General features: G+C 37.9%; 4 protein-coding genes and 1 non-coding gene across 6 annotated transcripts; 4 read left to right on the forward strand and 1 right to left on the reverse strand.

The window, feature by feature from the left end:
* Positions 1-3,141: 3,141 nt before the first annotated feature.
* Positions 3,142-4,609, reverse strand: LOC116266978 (30S ribosomal protein S13, chloroplastic). The gene is made up of 3 exons (XM_031648526.2): positions 4,377-4,609; positions 3,963-4,187; positions 3,142-3,465 (listed from the first exon to the last, which is right to left on the reverse strand). Exons 1-3 carry the CDS (start codon positions 4,497-4,499, stop codon positions 3,292-3,294), a joined length of 522 nt encoding a protein of 173 aa, XP_031504386.1. The 5' UTR covers positions 4,500-4,609; the 3' UTR covers positions 3,142-3,291.
* A 414-nt stretch (positions 4,610-5,023) lies between these two features.
* TRNAA-UGC (transfer RNA alanine (anticodon UGC)) lies at positions 5,024-5,096 on the forward strand. Its single transcript has one exon. It is a non-coding gene; the product is annotated as a tRNA-Ala (tRNA).
* A 1,078-nt stretch (positions 5,097-6,174) lies between these two features.
* Positions 6,175-7,852, forward strand: LOC116267140 (NAD(P)H-quinone oxidoreductase subunit T, chloroplastic-like). The gene is made up of 2 exons (XM_031648725.2): positions 6,175-6,534; positions 7,274-7,852. Exons 1-2 carry the CDS (start codon positions 6,239-6,241, stop codon positions 7,692-7,694), a joined length of 717 nt encoding a protein of 238 aa, XP_031504585.1. The 5' UTR covers positions 6,175-6,238; the 3' UTR covers positions 7,695-7,852.
* A 475-nt stretch (positions 7,853-8,327) lies between these two features.
* On the forward strand, positions 8,328-17,541 carry LOC116266525 (chromatin assembly factor 1 subunit FAS2). Its single transcript, XM_031647754.2, has 12 exons — positions 8,328-8,500; positions 11,313-11,424; positions 13,753-13,779; positions 13,938-14,010; positions 14,090-14,193; positions 14,467-14,690; positions 14,813-14,915; positions 15,166-15,238; positions 15,574-15,662; positions 15,753-15,891; positions 16,304-16,404; positions 17,132-17,541. The coding sequence occupies exons 1-12, from the start codon at positions 8,387-8,389 to the stop codon at positions 17,371-17,373; spliced, it is 1,401 nt and encodes a 466-aa protein (XP_031503614.1). The 5' UTR covers positions 8,328-8,386; the 3' UTR covers positions 17,374-17,541.
* A 1,404-nt stretch (positions 17,542-18,945) lies between these two features.
* LOC116266524 (pentatricopeptide repeat-containing protein At3g24000, mitochondrial-like) lies at positions 18,946-21,569 on the forward strand. Of its 2 annotated transcripts, XM_031647753.2 has the most exons (2): positions 18,946-19,252; positions 19,439-21,569. In XM_031647753.2, the coding sequence occupies exons 1-2, from the start codon at positions 19,166-19,168 to the stop codon at positions 20,648-20,650; spliced, it is 1,299 nt and encodes a 432-aa protein (XP_031503613.1). In that variant the 5' UTR covers positions 18,946-19,165; the 3' UTR covers positions 20,651-21,569. The 2 variants fall into 2 exon arrangements, with proteins under 2 accessions (XP_031503613.1, XP_031503612.1); XM_031647752.2 differs by having other exon boundaries at positions 18,946-21,567.
* Positions 21,570-22,616: the final 1,047 nt, after the last annotated feature.

Consider the following 22,616-nt stretch of genomic DNA (forward strand, 5'->3'; position numbering starts at 1 on the left):
AAAGACTAAGAGGTCAACAAGGGATCAACTGACATTGGACACTCCAGGTATGTCTAGAAAGTAGAAACAGTAGTATACCTCTTTTGACAATCATTCCATCATTTACAATTTTCACCGAACCATGTCATGTTCACTCTCCAGGACAACGTTCCAGCCTGCGTGCTTTTTCACTCCAATCTGCAACCATAAACCATAATCAACTTGGACTTTCATGAAATGAGAAAAATACTGTCACAGAGAAGCGCACACCACACCTAAAGTTTCTCGGTAGCAAATCCATCCATGTTAAAGTAAAGCTCCTTAGGTATCGAGTTATTCTAAAAAAAAATTGATCGTTAGTTCCGACTCCTGCTACAGATGAAGCTCAAAGATACTGACTAAAAGGAGAACTGCATGTACTTCCTATCTGAAGAGGTCATTCCTAGGCTTCCAGGAGACATCAAAGATCCCATTGTAGACATGATGCTGAAAGCTGATGCCATTTTTGTTTAAAATTAGAAGAAAGACAATATTGGGATTGTAATACACCCGTTTGAACCAAGAATTAGACCACATCAAATAGAAACAAAGGCAACAATACAACAACGCAAAATGTCAGCGACGCCTTAAACTTTTTAACTTCAAGAAGACACTGTGCTTGAAAAATAAAGTTTGACATATGAGTACAGTCAATAAGTATCAATAAACAAATTAGCAAGAAGAGACGGGAATTCCTCTCCAAACAAAAGTACCGCTCTGAGATAAGAACAATTTTCCAATTGCTATAACCATGAATCCTATCTAAAGCCTTTTCAGAGAGTTCTTTTTTGAGTTCCAATAAGAAATCATGTCAGATGTGCCAAACATGTCTGCTACTCTCCAAAAAACAACCTAGTTCAACCAAAAGAAAAAGGCGAGAAACTATTGTGCATCCCTTTATACAATTGAAAGTAGCATAGAATGAGTAAGAGTACTGCTTGCAAACTAGTTCTCAGTGAACAAATGAAAAGTTGGAAACAGAACAATATGGAAGAAACGTTCTACTCACCAAATTATTGTAAGATTGTTTTTGCCCAAAATACAAGGCAATATTACTGCATAACATTGTTTTCATTTGCAGTAAGTGAAGTTATCAGCAATCACCAGCCACATCTGTGAATCTCATCAGCATCTGCATCAGCATTAGAAACTAAAGCATGTCTGAGAATAGGGAAGCAATCTAAAATAACAGAAACATAATCAACTCACCTCCCTTGATATCGACCATCAACTGTTACCAACTAAAGACCTAAACTTGACAAACAACTAATTTGTTTCCAACCAATTTATGGATTTTCTCTTGATTAGAGAAGTCAAAATAAAAGAGAAAAAAACTACCTGCTTCAAACAGCTATTGCTGATTGTTTGTGGAGGTACATCCTGTTGAAATCAAACAACCAAAGGAAATGACACACACTGTTAAGAAAAGTAGCTTCTACATCGTAAATGAATACCTGCATTTTTCAATTTTGAACAGTTTTTCTTATTATGGCCCGTTTCTTTACATGAATGACAGATTCTTTTTTTCGCAACCTCGCCATCACTTAAAGTATTCCTCCTGCATAGCTATTTAATGAGCAAAAATAGCATGGTTCATTTGCAAATTGGCATACTGATACACACAACTTTACCATTGTTCAAACAACATTTGCAAGAATCGTGTCCATGTCTCCCACAAGTCATGCGAGCCCTTTGCAATCTAGTTCGATGGATGCTTGAAACACTTTGTCTTGCAGTTTCATTAGTGCGAACGGGCTTACCATTTGTGAGAATGGCATCATCATCATGTTGGTTTTCATTCGCATTATGCAACATATTCATGTCTGAACCTTCGTTGCAGCTGTGTTCACTGGCTCTTTTAGCCTTAATCTTCACATTCCGCAGATAGAAACAATTCATCAAACACATCTGCTGTATCATCATAACATTCATCATCTGACAATGCTTCATTAATGCACATATTTGCCTTCAAATGAAGAACTTTTTTTTTAACTAACAAAGAAGCCTTTGCATCTGCCAATGTTCTGGAAGGTGAACATTCTTTTACAACACCTTGTTTGGCTTGTTTTGTCCATCTTTTAAGTACATAAGCTGGCGGCAATTTCAATATCTGTTCTGACCTTAGTACTATAATCATATGGTGACAAACAACGCCCATTGATTCCCACAATTTGCATGGAAGAAAAATTGTGAATGGAGAAAAAATCATTACCAACTGCAAGATTCTCTTAAAGAAAAAATTAACAAGGCTTCTTCTGAAAATCACATTTTTTTAGTGTCAACTAGGATATTAGTAGCTGAAAACGAAAACTATGAGAGAAAGAACATATGAAGAAACAATTAATTAAAGAAACTGAAACTGAGAGTGAAGCATGAAATAATTGGAGGAAAGGAAAAGCATGATCTCCATTGCAAATAGATGGGCTCATTACTTTTGGTCTCCTAACCTTCCCATCGGCTTTACAAATATGTGGACTCATTTCCCCAGACCTTAATCCACAAGTAATTCTGCTGAATCAAGTAACTTAAATGTTCCTCTTTGAATCAAATGTAGCATGAAGTCGCTACCATTCTCTTCCTCGTAAAATGCGCTTGAACATTGAAAGGAGTATCCTACTGTACTGAAGACCTAAAAAATAGACAACCTTCTTGAAACTTCAGATTTTACTATACCAATTCATTTTCATTTTTTATCCCTGATCAATGTTCTTTTTATAGCCACAAGAGAGAGCACTTTTAGAATGATTATGTTCTTTCATGTTCACCCACGAAAAGCAGTTGGGTTTGCAAAGAAACAAAAGGCTAGTTTATTTTGCCTTGGAAATGCATGGGAAAGTGGCACATCAAGACACCTATATTTATAGCTCCAAAGTAGCATGATATTTTTCTAGGCAGACTTTATGTCAATGCATCAAAAAAACTAGCATCATTAAATTGAAACTTAGGAACCAGATATCGTCAAGTTTCCTTCCAGCTGCATAAACACACGGAACAGTGGGATAACTTCAATATTCACGATAGATATAATACAAATAAAAAAGTCGAATATTCTGTCCCACCCTGGCAGTTGGAGAAATATAACTCTCCCCGAGAGATTTTGATGTAGGAAATGACAAGAAGGAATGCGTGGAAACCATACTAGTCATTAAATTCCTTCAGGAAAGCAATTCAAAAATGTCTTTAGATGAAACACACAGTAGGACATGTGCTAAAAGAAACATGCTTCTTGGGAAAACAAAACAGCAATTTATCAGCAAAGTCCCCAAAATGCCTTTAACGAGGACCAGGAGCCTTTTTCTTTCCAGCCACAGCGACCCTCTTCCCCTTCAATGTCCTGCAGTTGTTCTTTGTACGCTGACCCCTGCAGGGTAACCCAGCGATGTGCCTCGTTCCCCTATAGCACTGAATTTCCTTCAGCCTCCTAATGTTCATTGCAGTGAAACGCCTCTAGAAATTCATGACAATTGGCAGAAGCAAATTAGCCCAAGGGCATGAGAACTATAGTAAATATAAAAGAGTAACCAGTAAAAAGCAAAATAAATAAAATTCTCCATGTCCAGAACCTAGTTCAGAGCTCTCAACAAGCGTGGTACTGAAAAATAGAACCGAATTACAATTACTTGAAAGGTTTTGAAGTCAATGCTATACAACAACAACAGAAAAGAATAACGCAAAACAACCAATAAAAGGAAAAAGAAAACTTGTCGACGGATTATTTCACAAAATCTAAAGGACTTGGGCATAGAGCAAATAATGAGCATAATGATTGTAAGTTGAAAGTGCACATAAGAGATACCAAGAATCAAAATTCCAGTGACCAACTCAAAACCGAATTAAAACTTAGAATTGAGGGTAATACACCGAGTTATATAACCTAAAAAGCGTGAACGCATACAACAGGTCATAAAATAAACACATGACTAAAAGCAATTCACAGGCATTACCAGGTCGCCCTCAATCATGTACTTGGAGACTTCATCTCGAATTGTGATCAATTCCTCTTCACTCAAGTCCTTAGTGATCTTGTTCTCCATGCTCAGATCATTCAGAATCTGTTTAGAAAGCGACCGCCCGATGCCATGGATGTACTGAAGCGAACACTGTATTCTCTTGTTGTTGGGAACTTCCACCCCACCAACTCTGGCACATTTGACAGTCAAGCCCAGGAACTAGAAGTATGACAGAACAAGAATTAGGCAAAATGATAACAGATTGAAATGGAGATAATTTGCAGAAATCAGCAAGTCCCAGAAAACCGAAAAGGATAATACACCACGCATTAGCGTATTAGAAAGAGGTCCAACACGGAATTATACAGAAACTAGCAAGAGAGAGAGAGAGAGAGAGAGAGAGAGAACCTTGGGAGAGGATGATGGTAGTTGGACATGGGTGGGCATCGACGCCCAGTGAGCCTCTCCCTTGCCGATGGCAATGGACGAAGAGAGACCATGAGCTACTGGCAGCGCTAAGGCCTGAGCCATCTCTCTCTCCTTCTCTCTATCTCTCGCTCTCGTTGCAGAGTACAGAGAATGAAGCTATTTCCCTCCGCTTCGTCCTCTAAATCCCACCTTCCATCTTTCGCCTGTTATCCAAACTTCCCCTTCTTCTGTCTTCCTCTTCACCTCCAAATTTTCGATTTTTCATTTTAAGGACATAAGAATGCTAGTTTTTTCGTTCAGCTGCGGAGCGAAGGATATAAAAAAATGTTCTCTAATCAAAGGCAAAAATACATAAAAATATGCTTTGTGTTTTAATAAGAAAACGCGAATATGTTGTAGTTTGTTTCATTTTATTCATGGGAATGAACAAGTTCGTCCAATAAATAAACATCATTTATTTCATCGACACTTCGAGTTATTATGAAAAGCTCTCGGTTCAATAATGTGGAATTCTTTCTTTCATTGTTGTCATAAAAGCATCAAATGCTGACCCATAGAAATTTTCATAAGCTTGAATTAAAAAAATAATAATATCTAAAATGTATTGATTCAAGACTACCATCAGTGGGGATGTAGCTCAAACGGTAGAGCGCTCGCTTTGCATGCGAGAGGCACGGGGTTCGATACCCCGCATCTCCAGCGCCTTTCTTTTTTTGGGGGGAGCTTTTTCGATAGTATTCTATTCCTGATGTAACATTATTCTAACCATCATATTTTCAAACATAGAATTATTGTCCACCGTTGGCCTTTAAGTTGCATTTGCTAGCCTTAGAATTCGGGTTCCATCGAGGATATTTGCTGTGTAAATCTATGGTTTATCAAACTATAGATTTAAGAACCAGATTTCTTATCTATAAGAATGTTCAAATCTATATAGATCTCAAATCACAGAGGGGAGGGGGTTTGGTTTGAAATGTTGATTTCAAATCCACACATGAAGTTTGAGTGGGAAGAAGCGAGAGAGAAGGCTGATGGAATGCATCAAGAGTTTAAAATTTCAGATTCAATGTTTTAAAATCTGAAGGCAATCAAACGCAATCTTATGACAGAATCAGTCATAAAGGCGATGGTTTGGTTTGTGGTGCATGTCAACAGTCCGAGTCCACTTATCTTCGGTTCATTCAAGTTTCAATTTATGATTTGTCATTCGTGAATGTTTCATTAGTATGCATTCACAACTTTAAATAAGGCTGAGCGTCAAGCCAAGCCTGGTACTCAACATGTATATGGTATCCAGTCCGACTCAAACCCGAAAAAAGGCATCGAGCCAGCCCGATACGTTATCAAGCCAGCCCAAGTAGGCCCGACTAAGCTTGGCTCGACTTGATAATTACAGATTAATTATATTTATATATATATTTTATATTAAAAATATATATTTTCTAATTTAATCTAGTCGAGGTTGAGTTCAGTGTTGGCAAACTCGAGTTTCAAAGTGTTGAGCCGTGAGCTTGAGTTGGGGTTTTAAGTGTTGGCAAACTCGAGTATCCCCGGCCTCAGCTCGACTCCTTGTCGGACCGTTCCGATGGAAGGCTTACTATCGGCCCCACCAACCCAATGGCCAATGCTAAATGCTAAAGGCCAGTTAGTTCAATGAGTAAGTTAACGGGTCTTTTAGAAGAACTGTAGTACCAGACAGAAGAGAAGAACGAGACACCACATATCTTGAAAGCCACAAATATAGAGGCCATATTTATGTGGAAGCAACTGCAAGCAAGCAACTCCCCAAGCATTTATTTGTCTCCACACACTCCTCCTCACAATTTGCTTCCCAGCCGGCCATGGCCACGACTGCACCAACTTTTCTTCCTACCTTCCTCCGGAGCTCGAAAAGTGCAGTCCCAAGGTCTCGGCGGGCGGGGGTGTTTGCGATTGGGAGCTCCGTCGATGCGAACCGGCGGCGGAAAGAGAGGGCGGCGGGCGTGGACACCAGAATTCACTGGGACAGCCCTGATGAGGGCTGGGTTGGAGGAAAATCCAGCAGTTCCTTTGGCTCTGTGTTTGACGCTGACAAGGAGGAGAATTTTGGAGAAAATCTGCCGGACATTATCAAGAACGCCACCGGCACACATTATGAGTAAGTATTCCTCCTTCTTGCATTTTTTTTTTTTTTTTGCCTGTGTTGCATATATATATATATATATATATATATATATATATATATATATATATATATATATATATATATATATATATATATATATATGAGAGAGAGAGAGAAAGAAAAAGAAAAAGAAAGGGTGGGTGAACACTTAGATGCTCAAGTTATTGGTCTTTTCAATAGTTGATACTTTTTTTTTGTTTTTTTTTTTCAATCATTCATGGAACAAATACTCTCTGCATATTTAAAAACATTGTTTGCTCACTCATATATATATATATATAGATTGGTAAAGATCAAACTGATAGGTGAAAGACAAAAAACCAAACTCTCTAAAATGATATTTAAGGTGGTTTTTTTTTTTTGTTAATCTAATCTTACCAATATGATTTTAAAGGTAAGTTGATGCAAAATATATATTAAGTTGGTCGTTTTAATAGTGTTTTTATAATAAGCAAAATTGAATGGCTCTCATAGCATCAAAGTTTTGATAATAAAAAAACATCATTTTTTCATAAAAAAAACAACTTGATTCAAAATATGTTTTATACCAAAATAGTTTTTATAAATACATTATGATGTTATGTATTTTATTTAAAATAAATTTTAACAATTATCTGGTCTTTTATCCCTGACTTTGTTGGTATATAATCATCCATATATCAAATTTGGGTAAAAGAAAAAGTACTAAATCCGTGCAACTTGTTTGATACAGGTTCTTAGGGGTATCTGCAGAAGCTGACATGGAAGAGATCAAGGCGGCGTATCGAAGATTGTCGAAGGAATACCATCCTGACACGACGCTTCTCCCGCTAAAGGCGGCTTCCGACAAGTTTGTGCGCTTGCGAAAGGCCTACGATGTATTGAGCGACGAAAAGCGGCGGCGCTTTTACGACCGGGACTTGGTGGAGGAGGCGGCAAGCCGCCAGGCGGAGAGAATGAGGTTGAGGCTTGAAGATCCTTATGAGCAAGATGTGAGGAACTGGGAGCCAGTGCCAGACATGGTTGATAGACTTGGTGGGAAGAACATGGAGCTCAGTGATCAGACTCTCACTGCTCTCACATTTGATATTGTAGCTGTTATAGTCTCCGTTTGTTGCATAGCATATGCACTATTCTTTAAAGAAGCCAGTTAGGTAAATGTTCCCTAGTTACTTAATCAAAATCATATGATTATGTCAATTCGTAAAAAAACATTAAATGAAATTCCAATGGCAAATGCGCCTTTCTTCTCTATATGTTTGGAGATTACATTGTGGAAATTTTCAAAACCATAAAAAAGCTAATAGACGTGTATAAAAAACTAATAGATGTGGAAGCAAGTTATACACGTACCATGTACTTCTGTATTGTATTGTGCAATATATTGGCTAATTCTAGTTGCTGGATTTTTTTTTTTTTAAATTTCAATTTCGTTCTTCTAAAATAAATACATGGTTGAAAGAAAAACAAAAAGAAAAAAAAAAGTATTAACTAGTATCACAAAAATGCTTACCACCTTCTTATTTTTTAATTTTTTCTTATCCATCTATTATGATGAAATGAACGACATTGATTAGTAATTTTGAATATATATGTATTTATTTATATATATTTATATATAGTGAAATAGTAAGGGCACCTTACAGTAAAATATCGGAAAATGGCGTTAATAACGTCCCGAACAAGAAATAGCCGCGAAACACAAGTTCGGCGTTATTAACGCCAAGAAATTGTGGGGGGAGGGAGAATTTTCCCGCCATAAGTCGAGGGAAAGTGGGTCCCTTCTCCTCCCGCATCTCTCTCTTTCTCTACTGAACACCGAAGAAGAAAGCGGAGAAGGAGAAAGATGAAGGGTGGGACGGTCCAGATCACATGGCACGATGGCAAACCCGTATTAACCCTAGATTTCCACTCTCCGACGGGACTACTCGCCACTGGTGGTGCCGACTGTGACATCAAGGTTGAATCTAATCCTCCACTCCCACGCTATTCATTATCAAATGCTCTGTACATTTTCTTTTATGTTTTCCCCTTTCTGTGACTTTATGGGGAGCCTCACAAGTTGAGGTCTTCTTTAAGCAGTGTTTTGATACTTATTTGGTTGGTGGCTCGTGATGATCCATGTCTTCAAACGAGTATCATGATAACCGTTTTTAGGTGATGAACCAAGCTTGGTTCGTCAATGCCCATGCGCATCGCCAATGACAGATCGATGATAGGAAACGGTGATGGCAGTTGCAATTCGTCGTTGAAATCAATTGGTTGGGGAAAATGAAAAGTTGTTAAAGATGTAACTTATGTTGAAAAATTTGGGTTCCTTTTCACACTTATTTTGGTGCTGATTTCGGCTTATTAAGCACAGAGGGGATTGCTGTCGCTCAATTCATAGGCTCATTTTTTACGGTCTTCCATGTAGATAGTTTTGCTTTTCAGATTGGTAAGTACCTACTTGATGCTGGAGGGAAGGGCCAAAGGACTTTTAATGAAGCTTCCACTTCAAACAGTTGTTTAGAATTGTTTTTACACTGTTTCTCAAGTAAAATATTCATAGCTGTGTCAGGAATACTACTTGTCCGAATGTGGCAAAGAAGCACAATTACGTGCTTTGCCAGTCACAAGATAAGTGGCGAGTGATACTTAACTAATTTGTGTAGCAATTTATCTTGTTTATTGGACCACTTACATGCACTTGAACGATGGCCCGTGGTCTTGATTACAAGGGAAATCCTGGACACCCCGTTATTCTATTCGGAATAAAGCCAAGTTGAATCTTCCAAGTCAATGTAACCAAATAATTTTTTCAACTCTGCTTCTAACAGCCCCTGTGGCAAGTATTATATCATTTTTGTTCCATCAAGCAATGGGCTAAAAAGGGTCGCAGAAAGAAACTTCTTAACAGCTTTGTGATACACTTTTTTCTTAACCTTTCATAAACGTTAATGGGAAAAGGGTGCCCTATACCCAATTCATCGTAAAACAGAAACTTGAAAAATGAAAATGTGCGATTCACTTTGACTTTTAATTGGGTGCTTTAGGATATTTTTTTTTTCTTGGTGCTACTCGATTCTAAAGTCAAAAGATTCTAGAAACCTATGAAACACGAATAGGACTTTATTATGGTGTTTATTCATGATCATCTAAACAGTGCATCATTTAAAGATCAAATTTAGCCTGACCACTTTTATGTTTGCTGTACCTTCTCTGGCATTGTCATCTCTAGTGTTTTCAGGAAAGCTATTCTTCTGCGCACTGTGTTTCAGAAACTTAATTGTTTTAAGCCATCATCTAGCTAAACTTAACCTATAAATACTTGTCTTATAACTATGTCATGCCTGTGGATGATCTTCAGTAAAGTTTGGTATTCAACAACTGCTATAGTTTTTTCTTTTAATCGTTGAGTTGCCTAGGCACTGATTACCATATGGTTATTCCTTCTAAAAGCTTAAGGTTGAGCAAGTGTCATACTAGATTCGCGAGAAAAGACATCTATTAGTACCATTGTGATTAATATAGAAAAATAACACTAATATATGCAAATTAGCGTGTAAAATTCTGTTGTAATGGAAAGAAAGTTTCAGCTCATGAGTTGGAAACAAGGTAGTATGCAGGTGTAATTATAAATATAGTGAGAAATATCTCTATCAGTTTCCATGAACTGACTTCTTTCTTGGATTACCCAGAGACCCTTTTAGGTTATTTAAAAACTAATTCATCTTATCATCTTTGAGTCTAGCTTCTTATTGTTTCTGATTTGTCTGAAGTTGATCTCATAGTCATAAATTTGTTGTTCTTGGGTTGCTATCAGCAATGGTTGGTTTTGCTTGAGTGTTAATCATAATTTGATTTTGTAAGACAGTCTGGGGAATTCAAGAAATTAACAAATATAAAAATAATAAAAAAATATGAAATTACGAGTTTTTTTACTAATTTTCTTATGATGTCATTAATAAAAGTCCATAATGGTTATTGAAATGTTAAAGAAGAGTGTTATATATATATATATATATATATATATATATATATATATATATAATGAAAACATTGCAATACTTTGCAGGAAATTCAAATCAGTAATATTCTCAAAATATTGCAATTTTATTTCTGTATTTCATTTTATTCTTCTTTGGTGATTACCATGATATTTTTGTAAATATAGAAATATAGCTGATATTTGTGGCTATGGAATTTGTTCATTACCCCCTTTTGCAAATAAGACCTTTAGTGCTTCACTTTATATAGTCAAAGTTATAATCTTCACAGCTAAGGAGCCTGAATAGTACAACTACAAGTACTGCATTCTACGATCATCTTGAGCTTTTGAGGCTAATACATTGGAAACTAGCTATTGGGAGTTCTGAAAGCTTCTGTTGGATAAACATTTAAGGCCTGCTTATTGCTAAGATACATCATACATGATTATCAAGTTAAAACGCTCTCCTTTATTTATCATTCTTCAGGTTTACTTACTTATGGGTGCATATTGCTGTGAAATGCTCTCAATTGTTGCTGTGAAGAATGCAACTTTGAGTTTGTTTGTTGGCTAAGTTTCTTGAGTAAGGCATGTTTTGTCACTGAATGGTAATCAGTTAAGCATTTTAAATGGGATGAACTGGATTTTTGATACTGGAATGCTAAATTTCACTGGCAATAATATTTTTTTTTGACCTCTTTTATTTCTTTGGACTATTTCCACTGCTTACTGGTTAGTCTATGTGGTACTTTCTTTTACTCGGCATGATTTTGGAATAGCATACAATGAATTTTCTTTACAGCTATGGGTGATATCACAAGGCGATGCATCAAAAAAGGTCCCAACAGCTTGTTATCAGAACAGCCTTTCACGCCATACCTCTGCCATAAATGTTTTGCGCTTTTCTCCATCAGGTATGAATGCATCTTTTAAAGTCTTTAAATAAGTGAATTTTGTGAAGGAATAGTAAATTTTAACTGCAAAGTTGCATCTGATGACTCGTGGGAAAGCACATGAATGGTATTAGCCAGCAGGTCATGTTGTAGCACACACATTTCTTTCTCAATGTTTCACGCTAATGAAATTTTCCCGTTGTTGCAACTTCCTGATTTTGCATCTAGCCCTCTATCTTCTATTATCACCAATTCCATTGTCCTGGATAGGTGCAAGGTGGTTGCGTAATTGGGAATACCCTCTGCAGAATAACTAAAGAGAGATTTTGCTAGGATCCCCTAGGCAAATGTATTCACATGGATAACAATAATTTTAAAAGATGAATGAGTAAAGATGACAAAAATCCTTAAAAACATAAAAGTGGGATAACTTTTTATATAAACAAAGAATCATCAAATTTAGTTTTCTGCCAAAATACTAACACTTCCATTTCTGCTTACTGTGCTGTGTGCCTAAGTTTTGGGTAACACTATGCACAATGTTGTTACCTTAATTTTGGTTGATATTCCTAAAGAAATCTAGAAACTCATTGCTAAAGTTTTTGGGAAATTTCAATATGAAGGTTTAAAGTTAACTGAAGCAGACAATCTAAATATTACAAAGGAGCCGACTGGTGGTGGTTGGGAAGGAAGAGAAGGAATAATGGAGGTGGAAAAGCCGGTGAATGCAGTGGTATGAAAGTGGAGGTGGCAAGCATATGGTGAGAGTAGAAATGAGGGTGGTATAACCAAACTTTGGTATTAGGGAAACGTCTTGAAAAGACTTGTCCTATGCATGTCGGCTGTTTCAACACTGCCTCCTCCATTGCCACCATCAACATCATCTCCACCTTCGTATGCCATGAATACTATTGCTTACCACTACATCCACCACTCTTTAACACTATCTTCATTTTCATGTACCATGCCTACTACCTCCATGTTATGATCTATGTAACAGGGATACAGGTTTTTACCTTTTACGCCGTTAGCCGAAGTGTCCCTATGGAACGGATTCACATGGATGCAGATCTATACATTGCAAGAATTAGAGTAAAAATTATACTGTTCGACCATACCCTGCTTGAAGATTATTGATAAATTTTTAGAATGATACTGGTATGACAGGAAAGCTAAAACTTTCTATTTTAAAAAAGGAGAAGGTGAAGGGTTTGACCTTTCTGGCCATATTTTTGACCTGAAAGTGGGAAGCGGGATGAACGATCCTCTCATCTATATGTTTTTTTTTTCCCATTCTGTTGGAGGGGGTTGGTGGGGGAGAATGTTGCACTCCTTTGATTGGGGAGGGAAGGTTTTGCCTTTTCTGTTGGTACCAAATTCCCAATAGGAAGGCTAAGGGACCAAGAGAGAATGTGTTTGAAAACTATGGCTAAACAAAAGTATAAAATAGTGTTTTCAAGGAGGTGTGATGTTGCGTGTAGGTATTCTATGTGCCCCATGAATGATCAAGCACTACTTTTATGAAATCAAGGGTTCATAGCTCCTATTGGAGCTGAATCCATTTTGTTTCTTTCGGATTAAGAATTAAACATTTTGTGCTTTGCTTGTGGAATGTGGAGGTTTTGTTTGAGAGATAGCATGTGTCAGGGATGCTGCAATGAAAATTATGGATTGTGGGCTGTTTCTGGTACTTATCTCTTTTGTATGCTTATGGTATGTGTTGGATGTCGTATTTTTACAAAATTTTTAGCATAATTGGTCTTCACATCTATATAAGGCCTTATTATTTGGTTTTATGACAAAGAGATGGTAATTGAGAACAAGTTTTGAAAACAACCAATTGAAGAAGCAAATATGGCTTGCCCAAGCATCCAAGTTGAGTGACAATAGCAAGCAGCCAATTGAAGAGGGATTCTAAGATTGCCAATCATGGTGGATGTGGTGACAAAAAAAAAATATATTGGAAGGGGGAAATGATAACGGTAATAGACATGGTGGCGGTGGTGATGTTAGGCACGGTGGTACAAAATGGAGATGACATCAGTAATGGAAATGCCAGATCAAGATGATGTTGGAATGATGGCAATCATAATGTAAGGTGTAGTTGTCAAGGTGCAAAAAAGCAGAAATGGTGTTAATGGAGAAATGGTACTCTCATTATGTTTTGCTCACTCAGAAGTCTTGGTCATTTACTTTTCTTCTATTGTAGCATGCAATTGATAACTTTGGCCTCTAGCTTTCAACAGGTGTTACTGAAGATCTGTTCAAATTCATGCTCTTCTGTGCATTTGCACGTACAATTTCTTTTGTAGATTATTAACCACTGACAAGTTTTGTGTGATCGTTCAGGAGAACAACTTGTCTCTGGTGCTGATGGTATGTCTCTTTGTCCTTTTACACAGTCAAGTATCACTACATCTGTTCGTCAAAATATTTTTGGCCTTCTATGTCATACTCCAGATGTAGCTGTGGCAGCTTCATCCACTAAAAAAGGTTGAACTTCTGGTGCTTTCTTATTGCATTCAAATTTGTAGGCGGAGAGATGTTGTTGTGGAAGATGGAAACAACAGATGGTGTTCAGACTTGGAAAGTATTTAAGACACTACTGTAAGACCACTGTTTTGTCAAATTCCAACTTTCTTGACAATCCAGAGCACTTATCTTGTTTTTCCTGTTCTGGAGGCAGATTCCATCGGAAGGATGTCTTGGACCTGGAATGGTCTGCTGATGGTTTATACCTTGTTTCTGGATCTGTAGACAATTCATGTATTATATGGGATATGAATAAAGGTAAGACTATTTTAAGTGATTCAAATGCAAAGGAGCTTTAATAGAGTAATGGTCTTCGTTCTTGATAATCAGCTATATAGTGCGGATGTTAATTGAGAAACAGACAAGATTATGTCACTTGTGCAGCACATGACGAGAATCACGTGTAAACTTTGGAAAAAAAGGAAAGCTATTGTACACCTGCAGGGGATAGATTATAGAAGATTATGACAATTTTTTATTATAATGAAAGAAAATGCTGCTTCACCATTTGGTGTTTTTACCGCCAAACAGGCTCTGTGCATCAGATTTTGGATGCCCACTTGCACTATGTCCAAGGAGTTGCATGGGATCCATTAGGTCGTTTCATTGCATCCATAAGCTCGGACAGAACCTGCCGGATACTTGTGAACAGGCCTCAGAAAGCTAAAGGCCAAGAGAAAATGAATTTTGTTTGTCAGCATGTTTTGACAAAATCAGAATCTCCAATTCAGGATAATGCCAAGGATGATACTAAGGTTAGTCCTCGGAAGCTTTTTTTTTGCTTTATTGTGCCTCACTGAAGTCTTACGTGGCTAGTGCCCATTTAACTGTATTTTAGTGCTTTATTATATTGATGTAATTCATTCTGCAATTCCAGCCGTTGTCACATAAATACCATCTATTCCATGATGAAACACTGCCTTCTTTTTTCCGAAGACTGGCATGGTCACCTGATGGATCATTTTTAGTTGCACCAGCAGGTAATATTTTAACTAAATTCATGATTTTTTCCCAAAAATTACTTCTTCCTTTTAGGTAGGTAGACAAACTAGGGATAATTCCTCTCCTGCTTATATGATTTTTGACATTCTTCAACATTTTATGTCATTCCTTGAGTTACATTATTAATTTTGAAAACTATCAACATATTTCTGCTGCTTGCTTCCACTTATTAATTATTACTAATTGAATATCAAGTTCAGTTTCTTGACTTGCTGTCATCTGCTTTAGGAATTTTCAAGTTTTCTGATGGTTCAACAACGTGCAACACTGCTTATATATTGTCCAGGAAAGATCTCTCAAGGCAAGGTTTATTTTTCATCTTGGTTCGTATTATATTTGCATGCACATACATATGATGTATGTAGATCAATGATTCATTATTGACCTACATAGGCTCATTAGTTTCCATGTGATGTAAGTTGTTCCTTGAGATTTAATGGACACAGGAGTTTTATTGAGTTTCTTTATCCCATGCTATTCTTATAAGATCATATTGGCTCACCTACATTAGATAGTAACTGACACTCATCACAATATGAAATTATTTATAATGGACCACCATGGTAGGAGCTGGGAAAGAATCTGTGCATGTGTATTGTGTCCTATTGTGAATGACCTACATATTCTATTCTGCAGGCCTGCGTTACAGCTTCCAGGTGCCAGTAAACCTATTGTGGCAGTACGGTTTTGCCCGATAACCTTTAGTTTGCGTGGATGTAATCCAAGTAATTTTCCTTTTTATACAACTTATTTTATGTTCAGATGCTATCATGAATTATCTGTTATTGATGTTGCTCACTTTTTGTTGAATGTAGCTCCTTTCTTCAAGCTGCCATACCGCATTGTATTTGCAGTGGCAACCCTAAACTCTCTCTATCTATATGACACTGAGAGTGCTGTCCCAATAGCAATCTTAGCTGGACTTCATTATGCAGCCATAACAGACATTGCCTGGTTCTTCTCTTGCCTTTTGCCTTCATGTTTGTAATAAACTCAATTTTCAATAACTATCTCCTGATTAATGGGCAACAACCTTTAGGCTATATCACATGTACATGCCTGGAAGGATGTGGCACCTGTGTCATATCTGGACACTTGTGCAGGTGTGAGGCACAGCATAATGCTATTTTGTAGTGTTTTGGTACTTTTGTTTAGTAATTTATATTCTATGAAAGCAAATAATGAACATATGCTTTTTTTGTTAAAATCCTATTTTTTGCTATGTATACACAGCTGTTTCTTTGCACACAAGTTTTTGGAAATGTTTGCTATCAGTGTCCACACCTGCACCCATGTGACATGGCCGCTAGCCTACTGCCACCTATAATTTTAATTGCTGATTTTTCTCACCTCCTGATTTCTCTAGGTCGCCTGATGCCAAATTTCTTGCTCTTTCGTCTCAAGATGGCTATTGTACAGTCCTGGAATTTGAAAATGACGAGCTGGGATCTCCTATATCCATATCAGGTAAGCTATTGTTTGCTTCTGTCTCTTCTTTTTCTTTCTTTCTTCACTTCAATATTGGTCTGCAACCAAATACATCCTAGAATTTACAAATGGCAGACAAATTTTTTGCTGTCCTGTCTCTTTTTTCCTTGCAAATAATTTTCTGATGTGAAAATTCATGCTAACTGTTGCTAGAACAGTCTTCTGGGGTAAAATGATGCAGACTTGCTTATTTCTGGTAAAAATAAGCAAAATAAGTAACCACTTACATGTTATGTTACTCTTATCATCAAAGCTAGTTGTTTTGTAAGTTTTGTTTGGAATAGTTTAATCTAATAACTACATTAGAACGTTGATTAACAAGATGTGGATGCACGTTTGGCATTTACATTGGTAAGAAAGGAGAGGAAGGACTCTGGGTGAAAACAGTTCTCTTGTGCACTTGGATCACCATCCAGACCAGCTTTCAAGTATTCTTGTAGTCCCAAGCTGGGTCTACTGTCAAAAAAATGGACATGTTGGTTAAAGCCACTAGCTTCTTCAGTTATCTCAAAAACAATTTGCAGTTTTCTTGATGGACATTGTGAAGAGATCCGTTTCTTACAATGGGCAATCTTATACAACACACAGAACCAAACACCTCTTCTGACAATTTCAATCTTTATTCTTTCTTTTCATGCTGTTATTCTAAAGCCACTCAGGTGTAAGCACATTGGGGCTAATATAGTGCTCCTTATATTTGTTACAGAAACAAGGAAAGCAGTGGGAGACTTAAAATTGACAGAAGCTGAAGAAAAGACTCCCACTAAGGAGGTTAGACCACCTGCCAATAACACCAGATCCACAGTTGATGAAGAGATGGAAATGGTTGATGAAAAGATGGACACAGATGTGAACAGTTGCAGACAGACACCTTCTACGCAAACAGAAACTTTGGCGCCCAATAAATCTGCTAGAAAGCGTATCACCCCTGTTGCAGTTGATAAATGATAAGCCAGTAGGATAGAGCATTGTCAATATACTTTCGAAGACTGTAGAGCAGTCATGGTGGATATGAAAGATATATCACAGAAGCAGCAAGTTTTGCTTCATACTGTTTGTTACGTCTGTTACAACTTTTTTGGTTTAGTGAATATAATTCTTTTGTATTCCTTCTCACTGCCTTCTTTGGTCTTAAGCTATTGTTCTGTTTTGTTTTGAGAGGGAACGATCATTATTTGCTTTAGGACAGAAAACAAGTTTAATGTCTCCATCTGCTGAATAAATTCTAGTATGGTGGATTTTTTTGGGTTAAATAAAGTACATATTTTAAGATTAATTTTTTGTTAAAAATAATCCAAAAGGCAAATATGAGGCGCTTATCCAACAAGGGAACTCTCAGTTCTTATAAGATGGTATCGTCTGAGATGTTTCTAGCTGATTAATCTCTATCATCAAACACAGTTCCATTTAAGCCTCCCCATTCTCATCAACAATCCATGCCAATGTGTACACGAAACATGATGCTGAACATCTTTTCAGTCGGGTGCTGACAAAATCTGGAATTTGGTGAAATCGCTCAGGCAACTGGTTGCTGCATTGAACCAATATGATATAGGAAATTGTGCATGTTCTTGAATGGTTTCTACATGGAAACAATTTTTTTTTTTATCTTGAATGATTGGATTTTCAGTTGTACATCTCCAAGGCTAAACAAAGATGCATAAAAACCTTACATAACAATAAGTTTGAGGGTATATTTAGATCACGTCCTTAATGGGAATTTTAGAGGGAAATGTTGTCTGCTTCCAACACAATGTTTAAAGCTTGTTTGGGCAGTAGTCAAAGCTAGGTTTGTGAAAAACTCAGTTTCACAAAATAACATTTTCATTCGACTAAGTAACACAGACACGGCTGGAAGGCTGTCATACCCGTGTCGGCACCCCGACACATTTGGACATGGTAGTTTTGAGTTTTACATATTTTTTGTGAAATTTTACAGTTTTTTTGTGGAATTTTACATTTTTTTAAGAATTTTTTATATTTTTTGTGGTGCTGTCCATATTTTTTGTAGTAGTTTACATGTTTTTTGTGGAGTTCCACACACACACACACATATATATACATATATATATATATAAAGAGAGAGAGAGAGAGAGAGAGAGAGAGAGAGAGAGAATCAGGCACTAGGGTTAGAGACAAAAACCAAACCCTTTAACTTTTTGCTAAAGAACTATTTTACGTAAAATATAAACATGCTAATGTATTTATAAAAACTATTTTGACATAAAACATACTTTGACTTAAGTTGTTTTTATGAAAATGTTGGTTTTTTTATGATCAAATGATATGAGTGCACTTCATTTTTGCTTATTATAAAAGTGCTATGAAAGCCCAACAAATGATCACTTTAATATATATTTTGCATCAATTATATTGGTAAGGTTATATTAAAAAAATACTTTTATATATTAAAATTAAAAGGTCTGGTTTTTGTCCCCCAGTGAAACTCTTTAGAAATTATAAACTATTTTAAACGGTTTCAAACACTGACAGGTCCAATTTATGAACATGAACAAATGACCAATCGACTTTCTCTCCCTTAGCGTAAAGTTAGATTTTCTGGTCCTTTTTAGCTCTTTATTTTCTCATGATTCGACCAGCGTCGTTCATGGGCGGGCCTGACGAACGGCTTCAGCTGCTGTCCATCTCCAAGTTGGACGGTTGCAATTGGACCGAACCGTGCGGACACTGCGTCTGACTCTCTCGGCGAGACGCTTTTGGCTCTCTACCGTGATGCAAAATGTTCGAGGAAATGCCTCGCCTGAATCTTCTATCACCAGCCGCCCTGTCGTCGACTCTCAGAAACTGCGGTTCTCTGGAGTCAATGGTAAGAGGGAAGATCGTTCACGGGCAAATTCTGGTTGGTGGTCTTCTTCCGAACGTGGTTCTGTCAACGGACCTTTTGCTGATGTACTCGAGATGCGGGAATCTGGAAAGTGCACGAAAAATGTTCGAGGAAATGCCTCAGAGAAATATGCATTCATGGAATATAATTATTGCTTCTTACGCGCAGATTTCTCTCTGGAGAGAAGCTTTGGATATCTATAACGGGTTCCAGAAAACTGGGTTTCGCCCGGATCACTATACGATCCCATGCGTTCTCAAGGCATGCTCTGGAGCGATGGATCTGTTGATGGGACGGAAGCTTCATGGCTGTGTCGTCGTGTCTGGGTATCAAGACAACGTAATTGTCTGCAGTGGGCTTGTGGATATGTATGTGAAATGTGGAAGACTGTGTGATGCACGGCAAGCATTTGATGAAATGTCTCAAAGAGATGTTGTCTCATGGAATGTGGTAATATCTGGGTTAGTGAGAGCTGGCTATGGCATTGAAGCTCTGAGGTTTTTCTGTGAAATGCATAGAGGTGGCGTTAGAGTAGATAGGATGACGGTTCCGAGTGTGTTGACCTCGTGCGGGCAAGCAGGAGACTTGGCAGTTGGTAAGGGAGTTCACGGGATTGCTCTGAAGCTTGTGCTCTTCTCAGACATTGCGGTAGGAAACGCCTTGATTGACATGTATGCAAAATCTGGATGCTTGCATGAGGCACACCAAGTTTTTGTTGAGATGCCACAGAGGGATGTGATCACTTGGACGTCGTTGATTTGGTGCTATGGGATTCATGGCAGAGGAAAGGACGCTTTGGTTTTGTTTGACGAGATGGTAGCTTGTGGTGTTATGCCGAATTCTGCAACCTTTACTGCTGCTCTTACTAGTTGCAGCCATGGAGGTCTGTTGGATGAGGGCCGAGGAATTTTCAGTATGATGAGGCAGCACTATGGGTTAGACCCATCCGTGGAGCATTATGCTTGCATGGTGGACCTCTTGGGCCGTCATGAGCTGCTTGATGAGGCTTTAGCATTCATCAAAGGTGTGCCTTTGGCCCCAACCGCGAGCATATGGGGAGCCTTATTGAGTTCCTGTAGGACATACAATAACGTAGAAATTGGAGAAATTGCTGCTGCTGCACTCTTTGAATTGGAGGCAAGCAATTCAAGCAACTATATAGTGCTGGCCAGCATATATGAAGCAGTGGGGCAATGGGAATGCGTTTCCGAATTGAGATCGAGAATGAGAAAATTAGGAATAGTAAAAACGCCGGGTTGCAGTTGGTTAACTGTTAAGAACAGAGTGTACTGCTTTGCTCAAGGTAAATCATCACATCCAAAAGCAAAGGTTATACATGAAGTACTCGATGGGTTGTCCCAGTTGATGATGATGCCATGATGGTGCTGGTGGATAAATGTGGACTTCAATAGTCATAAGCACTTGGTGGTCACAAACAGTAAATGAAAGAAAGAAGGAAAGGAGGAAGAAGAAAAAGACAAAAACAAAAAGTAAAATGTAAAAGAAGGAGAAAAACAAAAGGAAGAAAAGGTTTTGTATATCAAGGACATAATAAGAAAATAGTCAAAGCTGGCTGACCGCTTAATTCAGCATCTGATGTTAAGGCAGAAAGTCAGTTCTCAAGCTAGACAAAATGTGAGATTCAGATGGTCAAATCTTCTCGTGAATCTGAAATTTCCCATCAATTCTTTAGAAGCATCTGTTGATTATTGCTTTAGGCCTTTCGTTGTGGGCTTAAAATCATGACGTCATTGAGAGGACCAGCAGATTCCGTGTGAAAGATCCACAAGTGCTGATTTAGTATCCTGACTTCAAACAAAATTAATGCCTTCTTTGATGACAACTGCCGAAGAGTATCTTGATTGCTCTCAGGGTCTCCAAATCTCCTTGAACCACTGGGAGGAGTTCAGTGTACGAGTGCTACTAAGGTCTTCCATTACATTGTAAATCATAAGATTCTGTAATTTTTTTTGTAGAATCAAAAGCAAGGAGCCACTATAATTGAGGGTCAATGGGTACAGCAGAAAGTCTGGGAGCGTGAAGAGGTAGAGTTGAATCCAGATGAAAACATGTGTTTTAGTCAGATCCAACTGAAAGGGTTAAATGCAGGCTATTTAGGTGAAAACTGTTAACACTGAAATTCGTTTTTGGTCCGGAACTAAAACTAGCTGCAACTTAAATGTTGATATAGTCTGGATTGGAATCATCCTTACTTTGATCTACATGCCGGTTGATCTTAGTTTGATGATTGATTTGAACCTGAGTACAGGGTTGATTCAAATTGAATATGTGGGTATGTAAGATTCACTTGTAGCGTTACTTTTTCTCCCTCTGGGTAATTGGTCGGACTAGTTGTTCGGACCTGCACCCTAACCAGCCAGTTGCTGCCTCTTACATGGCCTTTTGTTTGGGTTTGGCCCAACTGGCGTTCCACTATTAATCTCTCTCTCTCTCTCCCTCCAATTAGAGTGGAGTGCAGCCGGTCAAGCCTGTGGCATATTAAGTAACAGGTCTTGGCCAATTAATTCCCGCAGGTGCTACCCTCTGATCGGCATTGAGAATTGGGGTTGTGGTTGTCACTTGCAGGTGCTACCCTCTGATCGGCATTGAGAATTGGGGTTGTGGTTGTCACTTGTCAGCCCCACTTCCCTTTCTCTTCTTTGTGAGAGTTTTAAAGAGTGAAAAAGCTATTGATGGCTAGGCCTCACCAAATGCAAGAGTACATGAGTCAAATTTATGTTAGATACAAGCTCAACCGAACCAACATGCAAATTTGGGGCTTCAACCTATTACGCAAGACGATTGCATGTATCGTGTGATTTTCTCCATGCTAAACAACCTCTAAGCTTGAAGACCTATAAGAAGGGTAGTTCCTTTTGTTTTCAAGTCTTGAAGTGTCAACTCCTCCAAAATGCAGTTATCCCCTATCCCTGCGCAAATTAAAGCGTTAATAGGGATGCACCAAAAGACACTGAAAGTAGGCCTTGTATTGTTATTATACTGTAGTGAAGTGATAAGTTCAGCGGGGCAGCAGATCTCTCCTGGTCACCCCAAAAGAATAGTTCTTGTAAACAAGAAAAGATGAATTTGAAAAACAATTAATAAAGTAACTACTATTTTGAAAAAGGCCTATACTAAGCTAAGAGGCAGCCTGCTCTCAGTTCACCTCACATGCTACGTTTGCTCCTAACTGCCGGAAACTGATGCATTGATTGGCCATCCATTAACTTGTCCTCGTAAAGACAAAGGCTATAGCCGTTTTCAACTTTTAGTTGTAAACAATACAATCAAATCAAGGAATTCAATTTCCAAAGAACAAAACATCCACCACTGCACTTTCCCACTC

The sequence above is a fragment of the Nymphaea colorata genome, chromosome 13 (assembly GCF_008831285.2).
Source record: "Nymphaea colorata isolate Beijing-Zhang1983 chromosome 13, ASM883128v2, whole genome shotgun sequence".
NCBI classification, from domain to species: domain Eukaryota; kingdom Viridiplantae; phylum Streptophyta; class Magnoliopsida; order Nymphaeales; family Nymphaeaceae; genus Nymphaea; species Nymphaea colorata.